Consider the following 18,738-nt stretch of genomic DNA (forward strand, 5'->3'; position numbering starts at 1 on the left):
GCCACTGACAGTCACTGGGATTTGCACGCTTTCGAAATATTTTATTCTGAATCCTATTATTCACATGTCAGGAGGAAAGAACAAAGTTAGGCTAATAAGGTGAAAATGATGCCAAGCAGCTTTTCACAAATTGGCATACCTTTCAAGTGTGAGATCTGGGAACACTGATGTGTTCCCAGATGCAACGCTGTGTATCCCATTGGGAAATAGGGTAGCTGCATTTTTCTGCCGTACAAAGTGTTTAACCTGTTAATGGTGTTGGATTAAATGTTACTCAGGTGGACACCAAGAACTTGGGGGAAACACTTTTGCAGCCAAGGGAAAGAAACAAATGTGGTTTTAGGAGATTTTTTGTTTTTAAATGGTGAGGGTTTGGTGCTGGGCAGAGGTCTGGAGGGGTGGGAGGAGAAACCAGTAGCCGAGTGCTGGAGACCCACACACTCGATTCCCATGGAATGTTTATCAGGTCCTCATCATGCCACAAGCATTTTCTCATCCTAATGAATGTCCCTTGTTCTTGTAGTGTGTGTAGGCTGAGAAAATCTGCCCCAAAAGTCCTAAATTATGCAAAGGTGATGGTCCTGTAGCAAGTTTCATTCTCTCACTTTGCCTCAGAAACCATTAGTATGGAGAAAACCCAAGAATCCATGTTGTGACTATTTCTTACAAAGAAGCAGAACCCCACAGAGCCTGTCTAGCCTTTTGCCCAGCCTTTTGTGTGGGTTAAGGACAGCTGTTTGCATGAGATCTGATCATTTCAAATCCTCTCCAGATCCTCTATGAAGTCACGGTTGTGACTGGAGACATCGAAAGCGGTGGTACAGATGCCAGTATTTTCATGACTGTCTTTGGATCCAATGGGAACACCGAGGAGATACAGCTGGAAAAAAATGGAGACAGGTACAGTAGCTGTCATTTTTGTTGCTTAGAACTGGAGTGATGACAGATTCTGGTTTCAGGGCAAGAAACTTCTGGGGCTTGATCCTGCTCCCACTGAAACTCATTGATTTTATTGATTTTGAATCAATAGCACTCTTTTTAAGTGCTATTGTAATGTGTTTAGCAGAGTAGAGGAAAGGAGTGCACTGTATATCCAGGGGAATAATCTGGTGTCATTGATAAGAATTTTGTTTAACCTGTTCATCAGTAGCTTTAAGAGATAAACATTGCTAACAAAAATATGAATGGTGATGTCCCTCTTCAATCCCAAGAGGAACTCTTGACATTGCATGGAAACCACAGGTACAATTTCTGCAGAATACAACTTGTGTGGAAAACAAGTGATGATTTAATTTAAACATCGTTTAATGGCTATGATGGGAATGTAACTGCATAATGAAAGGAAGACAAACCAACACGCACATACCTGCCATGGGAAGGTGCTGACTCTGCTATGCCTGCTCCTCCCGTCTGCTGAGCTGAGCAGATGTGAGCCAGCTTGGGACCTGAAGCTGCGTGAGGGGTGCCAGAGCTGAGACAGTAAGCTCCAGGCCCCGCTGAGAAGTGGGGTTTCTTAGTTTGGGCTCTGTGCCATGCTACATCAGCTGCCCAGTTTGGGAACTGTGACTGGCTTTTCTGCAGCTGGCACAGAAGGGACACGCGACAAAATCTCTCTGGGCAGATGTGGTCGTACTGTGCACAGAGAGGAAAACAGGGTGTGAGCCACACGGAGTGCTGCACTGCGTGCTGATTGTGCTAAAAAGGTGAAATCTCATGTTTTCTGCAGCAGAAAGAGCTAACAAATGCTGTAACCCTAGTTTGACGCCAGCACTTCTGCAAGCCAAAAAAAACCCACATGCTACCAATTCATTTCCTGAAGCTTTCCTGTTCCTAACACCTCCCTCAGTACAGAAAGCTTTGGCGTGCTGAAGAATGAGCATGGCACTAACCATCTTTCAGAGACCGTCTTTCATCATGCTTTAATTTAATTAGCTGATGACCTCTGATTTTGATGTTCTCAGCAAAGCACCTGCAGAGTGTCAGGAGGGCTGGAGCACTGTGCCACGCGATTGCAGCTCAGCTTGCGGAGGTGATGCTGGGCTCTCCTCGCAGCTCTGGGCGATGCAGCTTTGGGTACCACGTGTGGGCTGGGTAGCTGAAGACAAGGCTCCCTGCATCGAGGTTTTTGCTGAGGGGATGTTTTACTCGCCGCTGTCACAGCAGAGTGGGTGTCTGAGCAAGCACGTTCAGCTAGGCTCATATCCTTTGTGTGGTTAGCTGGTAACAAGCACCAGCCTTGTTCAATCTGAGGGAAATGTAGCAGAGGTGCTGCTGATGAAAATCTCCATGAGAAGCGCGGCTGAGTCACGCAGGCAGCCAGAGCTCTGGGCTCTGCTCCCCACCGCAGGCATCCCATGTGTAGGCAACACACCTGGGCCACCAGCGTGTCCCAGGATCGGGGGCATCGCCACTCCAGGACCCCAGGCAACCTCACACTGGTCTGTTTGCCGGTGTTTTAAGGCCAGCATTCAGTTCTGGTCAGTGGGAAAACTGACTGTGAATGTCCATATCTAAAAGCAAAGCACAGGTCACTTCACTGTGCATCACCAAAAATATCCAAAGGGACTGAGGCAGCTTCGAGCCCTCAAAAGAGGGATCTCAGCTTTGCTCTCTGTGGCCAGGCGAGCAATATGTATAACTAGGTGGCCTATCAAAAACTTCCCATTTGTTCATCTGTGTGGGATGGATAAAATCTACTATAAAGATATGAAGACACAGTAAAGGATGACACACAGTCCGTGGGGTGTTAGTTACCTGGGCTGTCTTCTGCCAGGAGATCTGCAAAAGATGATGGAAATTCATTGGGAACATATAAAGAAGAAGGACATCTGAAAAACAGCTATTGATATGTTAATATATTTGGGGATGCACTGGCACATCTCTTCTGGCTAAAGGGGCTCTTTACCACAACTCAGATGCCAAGAGTAAAGAGCTTCATCATCTCTTTAGTATCCTGTGCAGAGGATATTTATGTGCCCAAATACACATATTACTGATTTCCACGCCACTCCCACGTGTCTTCCTCCAGCTGGTAACAACAGAGGCTTCCCTGGCTCCTGTTCCACATGGAAATCTCACCAGCCTTTGTGCGAGGGCTGGGCGAGAGCTGCTGAGAAAGCTTTGTCTCTTCACCGGGGCTGTCCAGGGTCCAACTCACTCACAGCAGCTTAGGGCATTGCGAAGAACTGTCTGTTTAACCTGTCACAGATTTAAGGCAATTTTAGCTACATTACTGCTATTGCCAAGGCCGCTGGGCAATAGAAATATTTATAATTGTAGACATGGCAGGAAAGCTAAATGAAATCCCTCAGATAAATGCCTCAGTGTCCTGGAAAAGGCAAGGTGCCAGACAGCTCATCTCGGTACTTTGTCCCTTCTCAATTTTTTTTCAGGCTTCTGGTCATGTGCATTTAAATTTGGGATAGAAAAGTGCTCCTGGGTCACAGAGTTTGTCATTTTAACTATTGTTTCCATCTCATATAATGACTTCTTGGATGTAACAGGTGAATATCAGCCTTACAAGCTGTAAACAGGACATTCACTGAAAAATGATGGTTTGTTTTGCTGACAGACTGTTTAGCTTAGAGTTGCTCAGCGTGGAAAGGAGTGGAGTGAGAGGTCTCAATGAAGCTTTGTAGCAAACAGTGATGGTAATGAAAATTGATCACAGGATCATGGGGTAATTCAAGTTGGAAGGGTCACACCTTCTTCTGACATAGAAATGGGAATCAGTCCAATCCAGGCACAAAAACATTCTCTTTCTCATGGTGAAAGGCTGTCTTGGTATCCAGTACCACAAAGAGACAAAAAATGGAGAGGGGAGTTTTTCAGAAGAGCAAACATAGCCCTTAATAACTAGGAATGGACTGGGACCAAAAAGCCCTATCCAAAATCCTCCGGAAGAGGAGGGAAAGCAATGCCTGGATGAAAACTGAGAAGCTCAAGCCAATCCTTGTTGCTAACATCTGCAGCCATGCAGGCTCAGATAATGGTGTGAGGATAATCACATTCATGCTGCAGGGTGTAATCTGAGCAGGGGTTGGTAAAGAAATACTTTTTTCTTCACATCCCTGGCACTGCACAGCTGTAGGAAGCTGAGTACATTGCCAGGAATGAGACAGCATCATTATGGATTATCTGTATTATGGCAGTGCCCACAGATTGCAGAGCTCTCTCCAAACCTCTCTGAAGACCCAGGTCCCACCTTGTAACTCACTGACTTGGAGAAGTTTGTGCAAAGGAGGAACCTCAGCAGCAGAGTGCCACACTGGTGCTTTTCAGACCCACAAACCTGGCTGCCCTTCTGCCCTGCGAGGGCTGGATTCCCATCTCTGAGGCTGCAGCAGGTCCGCCAGAGTACCTGGGGGTAAACTGGCAGGCACACTTTCTCTGATAGAGTAATATCGAGCCTCAGGCAGTGGAGCAAGGGTTACTTCTTGGCATCATTAACATTAGGAGAGAGGTAGGGTAGTGTAATATCTACTTCAAGAAGCATATGTTAGCTGCTTTTCCCTTTTCCTTCTTCCTGCTGAGTGCTGTGGATAAGCAGTTCCCACACCTCAGTGTGCCTGTATGCAGCAGCCATGCACAGGGTAAGATGTTTGAAGCAACGTTGCAGAAAATCATCTTGGTTCTTGCCAAAGACTAAGCTTGTTTGCAAATCCTAATTCCCCAAATTCAGGAGGGGAATGTGGGATGGTTTGGGCCCCTCTCTAACACTGTTTGCCTGCACTTACTAAATGTAGGCTTTGGGTTCCGAGTTGCAAGGTTGCTGTATTTAGCCAAGCTGCAGCTGGCGTCTATCACCAAGGCAAACGCAGAGTTATGCGATGCATCTTAGCAAAAGAAGATTAAGCACAACTGCTTCACCTTCTTGTAGAGATGGGCTAAGGGCAGGCACGTGGGCAGATGCCAAGAAGAAGGCGATGTGCAGAAACCTGGCTGTGAGTCCCTGCCTGCTGCTCTGGTTGCAATCAGAATGGTGATGCACATTGCAGGCTGCCTGGAAGGGCTCCAGGTACCTCGTATGGGCTTGATTTTCCAGGGAAGGAGGAATCCCTGTCAAATCTGGGCTGAGGTGTCTTGCCAAAAACACAGTAGCTGGAGATTGCAGGGCAGAAGAGCTCAAGTCCCATAAAGTGCACTCAAACTTTTAATGTGAGGCTGCTGGCAAGGTGCGAGCGGCAGTGTGAGCAGGGGACCACGGCGTAGTGAGGCATCATGAAAGCTCCTAGGTCTTTCAATCCCTCCAGATTTGAGCGAGGCCAAGAGGACAGCTTCATTATGGAGATTGCTGACATCGCACCCCTGAGGAAGATGAGGATCCGGACGGACGGGAAGGGGACGCGCCCGCACTGGTTCCTGGAAAGGGTAATGTGCCTCACATTGTGTCTCCTCGTGCACCTCTTGTGTTGAAGCCTTTCTGCACTTGAGAAACAGGAGAAAGACAGCAAAAGACTCGCTTTTATTCATTTCCTGCCTTTTTCTATTCATTTTCTCATGTTTTGTTCCTGCAGGAGTTCAGTCCAAAAAATGGGGAGCAAGGGCAAAGCAGCGCTGTACAGCTGTTCTGTAGGCTTTGCTGGTAGACTCTGCCTTCCTGCAAAAGAGCCTTGGCTTGCCACCAGGCACCTGCTCTATTTTCTGGTCCTGGTGTTTTATCCCCAGCTCTGCAGTCCCCTGCCCTGCTCTGACCCCATGGGAGAGTGGTTACCCCTCTGCCAGGCAGTCTGGGCCGGGTGGGAAATGTCCAGATAATCCAACCTTTCAGGCAAATTTCTCTCCCCCCTTTCCGTTCTTCTAACATGCAGACCGATTTTTTTCTTTTCCTGTTCATAAAAGCAAAGTGTCATTTTCTTCCTGAGTTTTGAATACAGCATGCAAAATGGCTCCGACTGCTTCTGCTGATTGTATTTTTCCCTAATGTCCTATCTTGCAAAAAAGCTCTGTGCTTGCCTTTATCTTCTCTATCCAACCACCAGCTCCATGTAAACAACACTTACGTTTGGGTAGTAAAATGTAGTTCCCTTGTTATGGGCCCTATAATTGTATTTCTAAGATAGAGATAGAGTAACGTGCCAATTCCACACAATCAGAAGTCATTAAGGGAGGAAGGCATCTCTGCCATGTTTATTTAGCGTGCTATTTCTGGAGCAGGTATCCTGCTGGATTGCTGTAGCTTAACTTTTTGATAAGAATAGGTAAAAATCCAATGACTTAACCCATGGCCAGAAAGAATAGTACTTTTTTATTATTATTTTTTCTATTTTTTTATTGACTCCTTTATCCTTTTGGCTACTCTGAAGCTGTCTTTCATTTCCCCATAAATAATAAGTTTCTAAACACTGGTCCTAGGTGGCCCCCAGTTTCCAGTGCAGTGATGAATTGCTGTTCATCTACCATGGTCTACAAAGCTTTGATTTTTGAACATTATCACTTCTGACTTTTTTCATAGTGACTCACGTGCAGCTTTCCATAGCAGTAGACCTTCAGCATATGTCTTCCAAATAGATGCCACAGACACAACTTTTCTCCCTGCGGCTGCAGAATAACTCAATCTGTTCTCTGATTTGATTCTGTCATCTTGGTCAAGCTCTCTTTGCCCGCTCCCTTGTACCTTCCCCTGAGTTTTATAAATTGTATTCATATAAAATGAAATTATAGAAAGCTAACTCACCTGGGAGCATTCCAGATCTTGCAGACATGTATTAGCAATAGCTCAAAGGCAAGGGACGGCACCTCTAGGGGCAGGTGGCATATTTCATGTTCCTCTCACCATCTCTGTCCAGCTGCTCCAACACCTCAACCTGCTGGAACCCACCCAAAGCAAGGCTTTCCCAGAGGTGTGGACAAAACATACTCTCATTTGGACACAGTTGATGGGTTTATAGCCCTCTGATAGCTGTACAGAAGCAACTGGTGGACCACCCATACAACTCTTGGAGAAAAATATTTTAGAAACTTTTGAAAACTTTACCTGTAATTTGTTTTTCTTAGAGAAATAGAGGATCTCCTCGCTCCAGTGATACGTAGAGAACTTTATTAGTTTTCGTTCCCACCTTCCCTGCAAAGGTAAACACAGCATTGGCGTTCGCAGGCAGTGAGTCGGGACAGGAGCGCTCTGGAGGAGGGGAGGAAGGATTTTTGTTCCCTGATTTGTATTCCAGCCTTGAAAACTTATGTAGCTTGGTGTGACATGAAAACTGATCTAAGCCCATTTCCATTTCTGTCAAAAGTGCATATTAAAACTGCATAATGAAATACTTGTGGGGGTAGTGCTAAACTCTCAGACAGATGGTTCACAGTTAGTGCTAACTAGCACAGTGAAATGAGAAGCTAGATTAAGCTATCAACCCCATAATTAACCATTTGTTGCTCCATTTATCTACAGGATATTCTCAGTTTTCTTGTTCTATTAAAATAACAATAAATGATCTTTTTAATTCTCTTTGGTCTTTTTGTACACTATTTGCTGGCTATAATTTATACTGCTTTTAGTTTACCAGAAATAGAAGTGCATAAATACCAATTAAAATGCATGAATTATCAATGATGTTGTACACAGCCAAAAGATTCAATTTACAAGCAGAGAAGTAGTCATATATTCTTTTTTTTTCCTGTCTAGATGAAATACATTGAAATTTCATTCAGAATCTCAGTAAAGCAGTGAACTTGGAGCCAAAGACTCCAACTGCACCAAAAGTGGCAATAAGATTTAAATGCTGATACTTAATCTATGAGAGGGAACAAAATTTGATGAGTGATGTGCCTGGTCAGAGTGAATACTTTAGATTATTGCTATTATTGATACAGCTACTTATATCTATGTACACTGTATGACATTTTATAGATGTGGTGCCACACTTTGCAAACAGAAAACCCCTCCGCCCAAACACTGCACTTTGATGAGCTGGAGCACGCACAGAGAGACTTGCTGAAAGCCCTCCAAAGCAGAGCAAGTTTCTGACCTCACACTGCTGGGAAAGACACAGAGTTTGGATATTTTCCTCTGCCCATTGCTGAGTCTCATATTCTGCCACATCAAACTATGACAACACTGCTTGGTGTTTATGAAAAATCAGAGAATAGGTGACTTCTAACTCGGGGACATTGAAATCCATGCTTGGAAAGCTCCTCCTGGGCTAGCCAGTTCCTCAGGCCATGTGAAGGTTTCTCCTGCTGCCCAGTGCCTTAGACAGGGAGTAGAAAAGCTAGGAATAAGAAGGGATGAGAGCTTTCCAAGTGAAGTAACAGGAACTGTCAGACTTGAATTCTGCAGAGTTGGTTCCCTTGGCATTTTAATGTTAGTTCGTGCTGTCAAAGCCAGGCAGATAAGAAGCTGTCTTAATGAAGCACTAATTGCATTGCATTCAAACGTCACCAATAATCCTGAATGTGGGACTTTGTCTTTATTCTCTTCTTTTTCCTTTATATGAAGGAGATTAAGAGAATTTGAGACAATTCATTATAGCTGAAGCTGATTGTTGTTCTTTGCCACAAAGTCTTTCTGTTTTACAATCAGAGGACCCTGTCTTTAAGTGAAGACTAATGACATGCAGCAGGACCATAAAAAAGTGTGGTTGAGTCTTTAAAGATGAAATTCAGGACCTACTTATTTTGGTGTTAGCGGGGTGTGAACCCCTGGGGAGCGTATTTTTTATTGTAGCTTGGAGAAGCCTGGCTAGAGGTAAATCAAATGAATGGACATGTCAAACCTTCCCGTTACAGCATACAACACACTATTAATTTCAAGTTGCTGGCTTAAAGTTCCTGGCAGCTGCAATGTTTGCTCAGCTACAAAGCAAATTATCAGCATTTTATTCATACACACTGCTCCCACTTTCTTTTCATGTTTTATAGGTGTTCTACAGCCCGGTTAAAATCCATGCATAATTAGCAATAATGCTTAAGCTTAAAAGCATGCAGGATGTCCACAGTGAGTTTTAGGTATCCTAAAATAATAGTTTATATGAAAGCATGACCCTCATCCTCCAAATCACAATTCTGCATTAGCCTGTGTGTGTGCAGCACATCTCCTTCTAGGATTGGATTCATTTTTGTGCCCTTTTAGTCACTGAAAAGCTACATTCAGATTTTGCCTTTTTTACCAAACTATTTAAACCACTTGTAGTCAGCAGGGAGACATCTGAGGGACGGAGGGGTGCCTTCAATGGCCACTTACATGTCCCAAGCTTGGACAGCAGCACGGGAATGATGTGCTGGGGTTGGACACCCGTGCTAGGTCGGGTAGCAACATAGCCATACAGGGATTTAGCAGGCAGCTGCCACAGGCCTCCTGTTCCCTGTGTGCCCCTTTTAGTATTTAGGGCATTTTAGTAGCCAGACGGTTTTCCCTAGACAACATCTGAAGCACTGGGCGGGTTGTTTGTGAGAGGTCTGATCTCCTGGGCTGCAAGGGTGCTCCAGCTGGCAGCTCTGATCTGCTCCTACCCCCTGCTGCTTCCCTGGCATTTCCCTGCAAGCTTTGCTCAAGATGTTTTGCTACTGACAGCATCGCTGTCATTTTTGAGCAGGGCAAAGGTAGAGCTGGTTGAATTTTTTCCTGCAAAGAGTTTATATACCTGGATGAAAACAAACAAACAAACAAACAACAACAACAACAACAAAAAGACATTTTAATTCGATGTGAGATTATTTGTGGTTCGAATTTGCAAATTTTAGCCAAAGTGAAGTTTCCAGGTTGGACTCCCAAGAGGATGCAGTCGTGGTCCATGCACCCATGAGAGAGGAGACCTCCTGCTCCGTACCCCAGCAGAGGGGCCCTGGCCAGGCTGGAGGGGACCTGAGGTGGTGAGACCAGGTGGCCACCTCAGTCAAAGCAGGGATTTGAGTCAACATCTCTTGGCTCACAGAGCAGTTCTCTGACCACAAGTAGTGTCACTGGCTGTGAGCCAGAATCCTTTTAGAAAAGTGGGGAAGCTTCAGCAATGCAAAATATCCTGTGGCTCTGGGATGAAGGTGCTGGGTTATGGGTCCATGGCATCAGGCAGAGAGAAAGCTGCAGATGAGTGTCTTACCCACAGGACTGAACAATACACACACAGCGCTGCTTCAGCTTCAGAGCAGCTTCTGCCCTCCTTAAAAATGTTTTTTATAACCTGGAACAATATTCTTTTTTTGATCTACTGAAGGCTCTAGCAAAGCTGATTTGGGGTCAGCAGAAGGCTATAGACTGGGACAGATGCAGTTTGAGGACAGAATTTAAGTATATTTTCTGTAAAGCTTCATAAGTTTCTTAGGCTGATATATGAGAATGTAGCAGACGTGAATATAGTCAAGGGCTGAACCCTATGACATGCTAAGAGATGCTAAGTTAGATCGGGCTTTTAAGCCTTGAGAAGAAAAGGGTAAAGGAGAATCCAATTGCAGACTTCTGTTGCTTGGAGGGAGGGCACAAAGGCAGAGAATCGAGTCTCTTCTCAGAGGAGAGCAGTGAAAGGGCATGAGGCAAGGGACACAAATTGCAGCAAGAAAAATCCTGGTCGGATATAAGGAGAAGTCTTCACAGTGAGACTTGTGGAGCCTTGGAATGGGGTCCAGAGTGATGGGGAATCTCTGTTCTTGAAGATTTTCAAAACTCAGCTGGACATGGCCTTGCAGTTAGCCCTGCTTGGAGCAGCAGGTGGGACTAAATCCCCCAGCGTGTCCCTTTTAATGCAACTCTCCACAGTTCCATGATCCTTCTCTTCCTAACTTCATGTCACACCTCACTGACACATCTTTCCATGGCCTTTGCAGAGATGTGCATTGCAAGATACTGTTTCTTGATGCTCTGCTTCACTTAGGTATGGTATCTGTTTCTGTCAGATGGTAACAAAAATGGTACTTTCCATCCCCGTCTCCTCCCTTTGCTCCAACTACCCCGGTTTAGCGACAAGTTACTGCCAGAGTTTTGCTGTAGGCAAGGGCAATGCCTTTTTCCCAGTCGACTGAATGCTCTGCAGAAGCCCAGTTTGACCAAGACATGGAAATGCGGGTATTTTATTTGTTATTTGCTGGAGTAGCTCTCTTCCTTGTTCTAAATATGTCCTTATTCTGTTCCTATCACCATAGCATCTGAGCTGCTGGCAGGGACACATGAGGCAGTATGACTAATATCTGTTGCATGTTGTTTGTTCTGTCACCTTTTCCCAGAGGGAAAAGTGTGTGAAAGCATTAAGTTCTCCTGGCCTAATTTTTCCCTGTGCATTTCCTTAACTTGTTTGGGGTTGGTTTTGCATATCTCTACAATGATTGCTGTGTGTTTGCACAGAAGAGACAGGTGAAAGAAAGGTACCGTGTACTTCAGGGAGAGCTTAATGAGGTTTTTAAAAACTCTCTGTTCCTTCTTCTTTGAAGTTAATACCATACAGACATCCAGGAAAGGTCTGACTCTCACAGAGATGAGCTCTGCCCATAACATGTCAGAAGATCAAACTTCTTCCTATGCTTTAGCCCATGCATGGAAAGGTCCAATATTATGAAGACTATTTCTCAAGACAAGTCACCACAGCAAATGTTGTCCATGAGAGAGAGTTCAATTTATCCTGGAAGAACTCAGTACAGGTTTCCAAACTATGACCAAGCTCTATCCATGTTATACCACACTGTGCACTTTATAAATTTAATCTTTGCTTTCATTCAAACTGTAGCTGTAGGTGGTTTTTTGTTGTTGTTGTTGTTGTTTTCCTTTATTTTGGCTCTTCACAGATAGTCATGAGGAACCTGACTAATCAAGAAGTGGCCACATTTACTTATGGTGAATGGCTGTCAAAGGTGAAAAATGCCACGGGAAGTCTTGTGTGCGAGATGCCAGCCATGATAAATGATGAGCAGATGATGGAGGATACAACGTACACAATTCAGGTTAAAACCAGTGATATTGGAGGTATGTCCATGGTGGATATTTTATGACTTTTCTAGTAAGAAGCTCAATTTTTAGCAATGGAAAACATCTCCTGATTAATTTGAAGCTATGTTAAGAAAAGTATAATCTAACCCTACTGTGCTGGAACAGTCATTTTGGCTGTCTGTTCATCTTAGCAGAGTTACTCTGTGGGATTTGTTCTCATCTGAGCAGTGGGCATGAAACGTTTAGACACAAAGTCTAGATTTGACTGTTCACTGCTTCCTTTGAAGAAATCTTAATCATAAGTTATTGCCAGACCATTTTGCAACGGTTGGGAGCCCCCTTTTCCTTTATGGTCAGGTCCAGTTTTAGGCATTGGAATGGGCTGCCCAGGGAAGTGGTTGAGTCACCATCCCTGGAGGTCTTTAAAAGATGTTTAGATGTAGAACTTAGTGATATGGTTTAGTGGAGGACTTGCTAGTGTTAGGTCAGAGGTTGGACTCGGTGATCTTGGAGGTCTCTTCTAACCTGGATGATTCTGTGATTGTAATGACCACATAGGGTGGACAAACAGGCTAATGTCAAAGCTTCTGGGCTCTGGATTTTTGGATGGCACCCTCAGCTTTGTCCAAAGAGGACAGCTACAATTCACCCTCCCTTTTTAAGTGTATTGAAACCGTTTATTCCTAGCCATGAAAAAGTGTCCCTAAATACATATAGAAGAGGTAAAAGCTGCAGAGCTTCAAGAGCCAAGAAATGGGATTTGTGTGTCATTTCCTGGGATCACTGCCTCTTTTCATGAGAACTTCTGTCAGGTTGCAGAGTGAAAGCTACAACCAAGTACACAATTGCCTCATGCCAGCCTGGGGCATGTTGCACATTATCTTGCTGAGAACTTGTCTGAAACATTGACCCTCTAAGGGTATTCTGCCACACCAGTTCACATATCACCTCCTGATCTCCACCCCTCTCCCTATCTTCTCCCCCTCTCTCTTTTAAATTTACCAGTGGTATTTTATGCAGCTTGTGAGGTTTTATCTGAGAACATCAAAATTCTCTTGGCAAAGTGTCTTCATGCCACCTCACCATTTTTTATCTATCTATCTATCTGCTCTGCCTGCTGCTTGTCTGAAAAACATGTAGTGAAGTACTAAAAACAAAAGAGAGGAAGACTTGCTTATGTATCTGGCAATCCATCTGGTAAAACGGTAGATCTTTCTGTGACCTTTTTGTGAAATTCAGCCCTAACACACAAAGGCGATAGAAATGGAAACGAGAGGAGAATGGAAGATGACAGCAACAGGAGACAGATCTGCCCTTCCCATTGAATGAGGGATGACGGGTATTAATCATGAAGCATTTTATTTCATTATCAGCTGCGACAACCAGTAGGAAGGAGCAGATTACAGGGAGATTTCAGAGAGTCTGTTTATGATTAGATCATACAGCTCACTGACATAGTGCTGAACTTTATCCAGCTTATCTAAAGAGGGTAAAAGTCATGAACCATCTCCCCTCTTTGATCGTTATGTATTCCACTATTACTCCTGGTTCGACCAATTGAGGAAAAAAGACCTTTTATCCTTGACAGTCAGTTTATACATGTTTTATCATTTCCTGACATGCTGATATTGTCTAGGGACAGCAATACTCCACTGTGAATAGAATCAACAGTGTTTATTTCTAGGTATAAAGTTTTTCGCTGCAATTGCTTTCAACTTTCCAGTCCATCAGATACAATGAAAAGAAAAAGAATTTAAAAAAAAAAAAAAAGAGAGAGAGAGAGAGAGAGAGAGAGAAAACGCAGAGTAGGATTTGTCACTCCAAAAAATTTATTTCTGATCTTAACTCCTTCTAGGCTAAATTATTTCTGGCCAATTCATGCAGGAGAGGATTCTTAACCAGTGGGCTGGCGCATCCTCTGGAGTATCCTTCTCACTCCTTCATCAGATTCAGACAAAGGCAAGACAACTAAGCTGGACTAGAAGGATAAAGTTGGGGAAAATGAATCCCAATATTGTCCTGTAACAAACTTGAAAGAAGTAGTCATTTCCTCTCCACCATATACCATAAACAAAATAGCAGTCCTGTTTCATTCTTTTTTCAGAAGAAACACTTTGAGTTACAGTTTGGCTTTACAGAAGTCATTTACCTTGGATGATCACATAACATACAGAGGCTGTATCAGTGAAAATCTTATCCTGCAAACAGAACAACTCCTGTCTCAAAGTTCAAAGGCCACCAGCTATACCTCAGATGGCAGCTCTCAGAATACACACAGATAAGGGGAGAAGGGCTTGTTACAGCAGGCACATCCTAAGCCAGGTGGGGAGTCCTTGGTTTAAACCAAGATCTGGATTTACTTTTGGTCTTGTAAGAGAAGTACAACACAATCTCATTTTCTTCAAGGTATGGCCCACAGATAGAGCTGGAGCACGTGAAATGACACAGAAATGTCCTCACCATTTAATTTTGACTTATGCAGCCTTTCTGTGCTCTATATGCAGGCATCATACACATGGTAATGCAATAAAAGCTGAGGCAGAATAAATACTGCTTTCTCATTTTCCAAGCATTAACGAAGCAGGAGGTTTTTATCTCTGCTGTTATAAGATTAATTAGTATGTTGTCAGCTCAACTACAGCCTACAAATTACATAATTTAAGACAGTTGGTGTCAGTTACTAGTGCTGTATCCAAGTCCCCATAAAGTCAAAAGAAGGACATTCTTTGGCCTCAGAAGGCTATGACTCAAATCCAGTTTGGTTAAAAACTATTCAGCTGCTCAGTAAGAATCATAAAATCATAGGCACTTTTGTTGGAAGGGGCCTCTGGAGGTTATTTTATCCAGCTTCCACCTCAAAGAACTATTGCCAGCACTAGGCTGGATTGACCAAGGTTCTGCCCGTCTCATCTTGGACACCTCCAGGGATGGTGGTGCCACCATCTCCCCAGGCACCAGTTCCAGACCTGCACCATTTTCCTAAGAAATATTTTTCTCCTAATGTCCAGTCTGGACCTCCCCAGCTGCAATTTCTGGCTGTGGCTCCTTGGTGTATGTCATCTCTGCAGCTCATGGCCCTGTCATCGTTTTATTGCTCCCTCTACATGGTCACAGGGTCCTTGTTCACCTGTGCCAGCTCATCTCCCCTGGCCTCTCCTCAAGGCCACGTGTCCCAGCACCCATCCATTTTAGCAATCATCTGCTGGACTCTCCCTGCTGTCCCCATGTCCCCCTTGACCTGGGGACCTAAACTGATAACATGGTGTAAGTGGGGACTCCTCAGCACTGGGCAAAAGAAGCAAGATCTTTCCTTCAGTAACTGGTTACCCCTCCTGATGTAGCCTAATTTATGGTTTGTATTGAACACTGAGAACTTGCTGTTAGATCAGGTTCATCCCAAACATGAATGTTGGTTCCACAACCTCTGGGTCCTCTTCATCTCCCCAGCACACCCATGTGCAGAGGTTATTCCACCCCAGATGCAGAACTTTGCATTTCTCCTCTCTGAACTTCATGAGATTTCTGCTTGCCTGGCCCTCAAGTTTCTCAGGGTCCATTTGGGTTGGAGTTCTGCCATTCAGTAACTCACTGCCCCAGATTTAATGTCATTTGCAAATCTGAGGATACACTCTGTCATCGTTTAGGGTGTTGATGACGAAGTTCAGTGGTGCAGACACTGGTACTGACCTTATTATTAAGTTATTGCACTTATTGCCAGCTAAGGCTTGCACAACCACTGGGCTTCCATCCCTTCATTTGTCAAATTTGTTACAGTTCCTAAGTGTGCCTGACAGTTTCCTGGAATTAAAACTAAAAAAAAAAAAAAAAAAAGATGGAGGGGTGGGGGGGTGGGGGAGGGTGGCAGGGAGAGAGAGACTAAAATAGGTGAAATGTACATTGATTCAGCAATTTCTGTTCTTTTCTTTCCCATCTCCTGCTAATTGCTTATGAGGGAAATGTCACAGCATGAGGCCTCCATAAGCTTCTTCCTGCTGGGAAGGTTTTGCTAGGAAACGGTTGGTTCTGTGCTTTTTGAGACCTGGCTTTAATTGGGAGCCTGCTCCTTGTAAGGAACTGGACTTTAGTTTGCTTTGTCCCTCACCTCAACAAGCTTTAAGGTCATAAAAGGTACTGCCAGATGAACTGCCTGAATCCCTGATGTTTTATCTCCCTTCTTAAGTCCTTTCCAGGGAACTGCTGAAAATTAGCCCCAGTTTAACATACACAATTTTTCACGTGGACATCAAATGATGTTTTACCTTTTGCCCATATGACCCTCTCCCCCCGCCCCCCCCCCCCTTTTTTTTTTTAATTTTAGATTTTTTTCAGTCCTATAAGAAAAGTGGTGATTTCTTCCTAATTTAAGTATTCAAATGATTATCCTGAAGAAGTGGTAGCTTTGTCTAAAAGTTTTCATCCCCCCTGACTTTGTCTCTGCATTGTGTTTTGAATGGAGTTGTGGGAAATGCAGTCTGTGTGGCCCAAAGTGGATTTAAAATACTGTTGTATAAGAAAGGTTTGGCAGGCACTTAGAGTTTTCAGAGCTAGGATATCCAACCAAGGGCAGCAGACACTGACTTTCTTTGTAAGCCAGATTTGGGCTTGATGATCTTACTTTTATTTGCTAAAATTTAAGGGCCTCAGTTCTGACATACCGATGAACATCTGTCCACATGGAGTCAAGTTTCTTTCTATGAATCTCCTTTCTTAATGTAGCATCAAAAATAAAAAGGAATAAGATGATAGTTCATAATTTTGGTCAAATTTTAAATAGTACCCTGTAAAACTGTGGTAACGTCTTCAGCTAAAATGTTCACAAGGTCATTTCAGGTGATGGTATAGACTCCAGAAATTATGAAAATTGACAACATTTCTGTTTTGTTCTGTAAAATATGGGCAGTAATGGACATATGAAATTCAATATCAAGTAATAAAGACCATCTTAATGTATTTTCCATACATGTACATGAGAAAGGCTGGGAGTTGTGTGAGAAAAGGAGACTTTTTCCATTGGTTCAACTTGGAAAATATTTTGAGAAATGGGAATATAGGAGAAGGCTTATGGGAGAGGGAAAGGGGGAGTGGGCCTCAGAATGCCACAGTGTTTTGGCTGGTCATCTGCATTTTGCTTTTAAATCCATCAAGAGTAAATATCTGTGCTCCCTATTAGTGCTGTTACCATCACACTCACCATACCTTGACCACAAGACAAGGTGTTCCAGCTGTATTTGGGGGACAGGATCCAAGGGCTGGCTTGTTAGATACCATGGGGTGTCCTCCTCTTAGGATCCTGCACAGATTCACAGTAATTTGCTAGCTGTACCCCAAGAAACCTGAGCATCACTGCAGCCACCCCCAGGCTGCCTTTGATGCCTCCCTTTCCACACATTTGGAGACTGGGTGTCAGCCCTGCATGGCGGGGCAGCTCGTGATGATGTGCCTTTCTCTGTCTTCCAGGAGCAGGCACGGATGCCAACGTGTCCTTGGTTCTGTTCGGGGAGAACGGGGACAGTGGGATCCTTGCCCTGAAGGAGTCCAATAAGTCCAACAAGTTCGAGAGGAACCAGATGGACGAATTCAACTTCTCCGACATGCTGAGCCTGGGAGACCTCTGCAAAGTGCGGATCTGGCACGACAACAAAGGTCAGGGTAGTGACACGGGGTCTGGGACAGCCTGCCAGGAGGGGCAGACACCTCGGTGGCCACGGGGCAGGCTGAGGGCACCGTTCCCAGCTCTGCTGCACACTGGGTAACCTCAAGGATTTTCCTTGGACCCTGTGTCCCAGCTCGTCTAGACCTGTGCTCTTCATGCCTGAGTCTGTCTCCTCCTGTGCTGGTGTAGGATCTGCTCGAACAGGTCCCCAGCTTCCCTCAGAGCATATAGCCAATGCTGCAGCACAGATAATGATATCTCCTCCAAAACACAGGCATTCAGCCTTCTACCCCAACACAGCAGCTCCTTTAATGAAATACTTTTGTCACAGGCCAGCATGGCACTTTTCTTGCAATTTAATGCTCTCCGCCTGACACTGACACATGGGGTAATGCAGCCTGACATAGCACGGTAAGCTTTGGAAGATAGAAATAAAGATCTCTGTCTGTCTTTATTAAAATCAGTACATCATACAGTGGGCGTGCAGTGCCCTGCTGAGAGAGATGCTGACATTTCCCTGCTGCTGGACACCCTAACTGGTTTCACAAAGAGCAGCATTGCCTGGTACCGCTGTCATAGTCACTTGTGGTGTTGTTCAGGTACCAGGCGGCATCTCGTAACAAATACATCAACCACGCTGCTGTGATGACATCTCATTTCATCCCTACCCAGCTGACGTCTTTGTCTAAAGGAGGCGATTTTGAATTAAAAATGAACGGCTTGCTAATGGCAGGCCCTTGCTGCAGCCCAAAGGTGAAGCTGGATGGCTCCCACAGACCCACCAAGTCAGCATTAACTAGGTGGTCTGAGAGCTGATTCTACCTGATTTTAGTTGCAGAAACACTTAATTCTTTGAATCTGCTGTTTTGATGCTGAAATGGAAAGAGCTATTGAAATCCCCACTGGGGTTTTAGCTCAGCAAACAGGCATCTCTGCAGTTGCAGGGGTGGTTTCGATGTCATTCTGAGAGCAGCAAGAAACCACCATAGACTTGCAGATTTCTCTTTAAATATATTACCAGCTAAAATTTCTACAATGACAGCATTTTCCCCAGGAGACCTCGTGGCTCCCAGTGGTCAATCATGCTAACAGAATGAAATATACCCACCGGATCAGAACTGAACCTCAGGGCTCAGGCACGTGAACAGGCTGAGACGTAGGAAAGCAAGGACTGGGTCAGACCAAGGAGCCATCGAGCCCAGCAGCTGTTTCCAACAGCAGCCATCACGGGGTG

General features: G+C 44.5%; 1 protein-coding gene across 1 annotated transcript in view; it reads left to right on the top strand.

Annotated features, from left to right (window-relative positions):
* LOXHD1 (lipoxygenase homology PLAT domains 1) overlaps nt 1-18,738 on the top strand; it is a 139,824-nt gene that overhangs the window by 105,711 nt on the left and 15,375 nt on the right. The window contains exons 35-38 of the mRNA XM_050716349.1: nt 773-900; nt 5,253-5,370; nt 11,710-11,887; nt 17,309-17,494. Coding sequence (XP_050572306.1) covers nt 773-900; nt 5,253-5,370; nt 11,710-11,887; nt 17,309-17,494 — 610 coding nt within the window. The remainder of the gene's footprint in view (nt 1-772; nt 901-5,252; nt 5,371-11,709; nt 11,888-17,308; nt 17,495-18,738) is intronic.

Source organism: Cygnus atratus, chromosome Z (assembly GCF_013377495.2).
Source record: "Cygnus atratus isolate AKBS03 ecotype Queensland, Australia chromosome Z, CAtr_DNAZoo_HiC_assembly, whole genome shotgun sequence".
Classification (NCBI taxonomy): domain Eukaryota; kingdom Metazoa; phylum Chordata; class Aves; order Anseriformes; family Anatidae; genus Cygnus; species Cygnus atratus.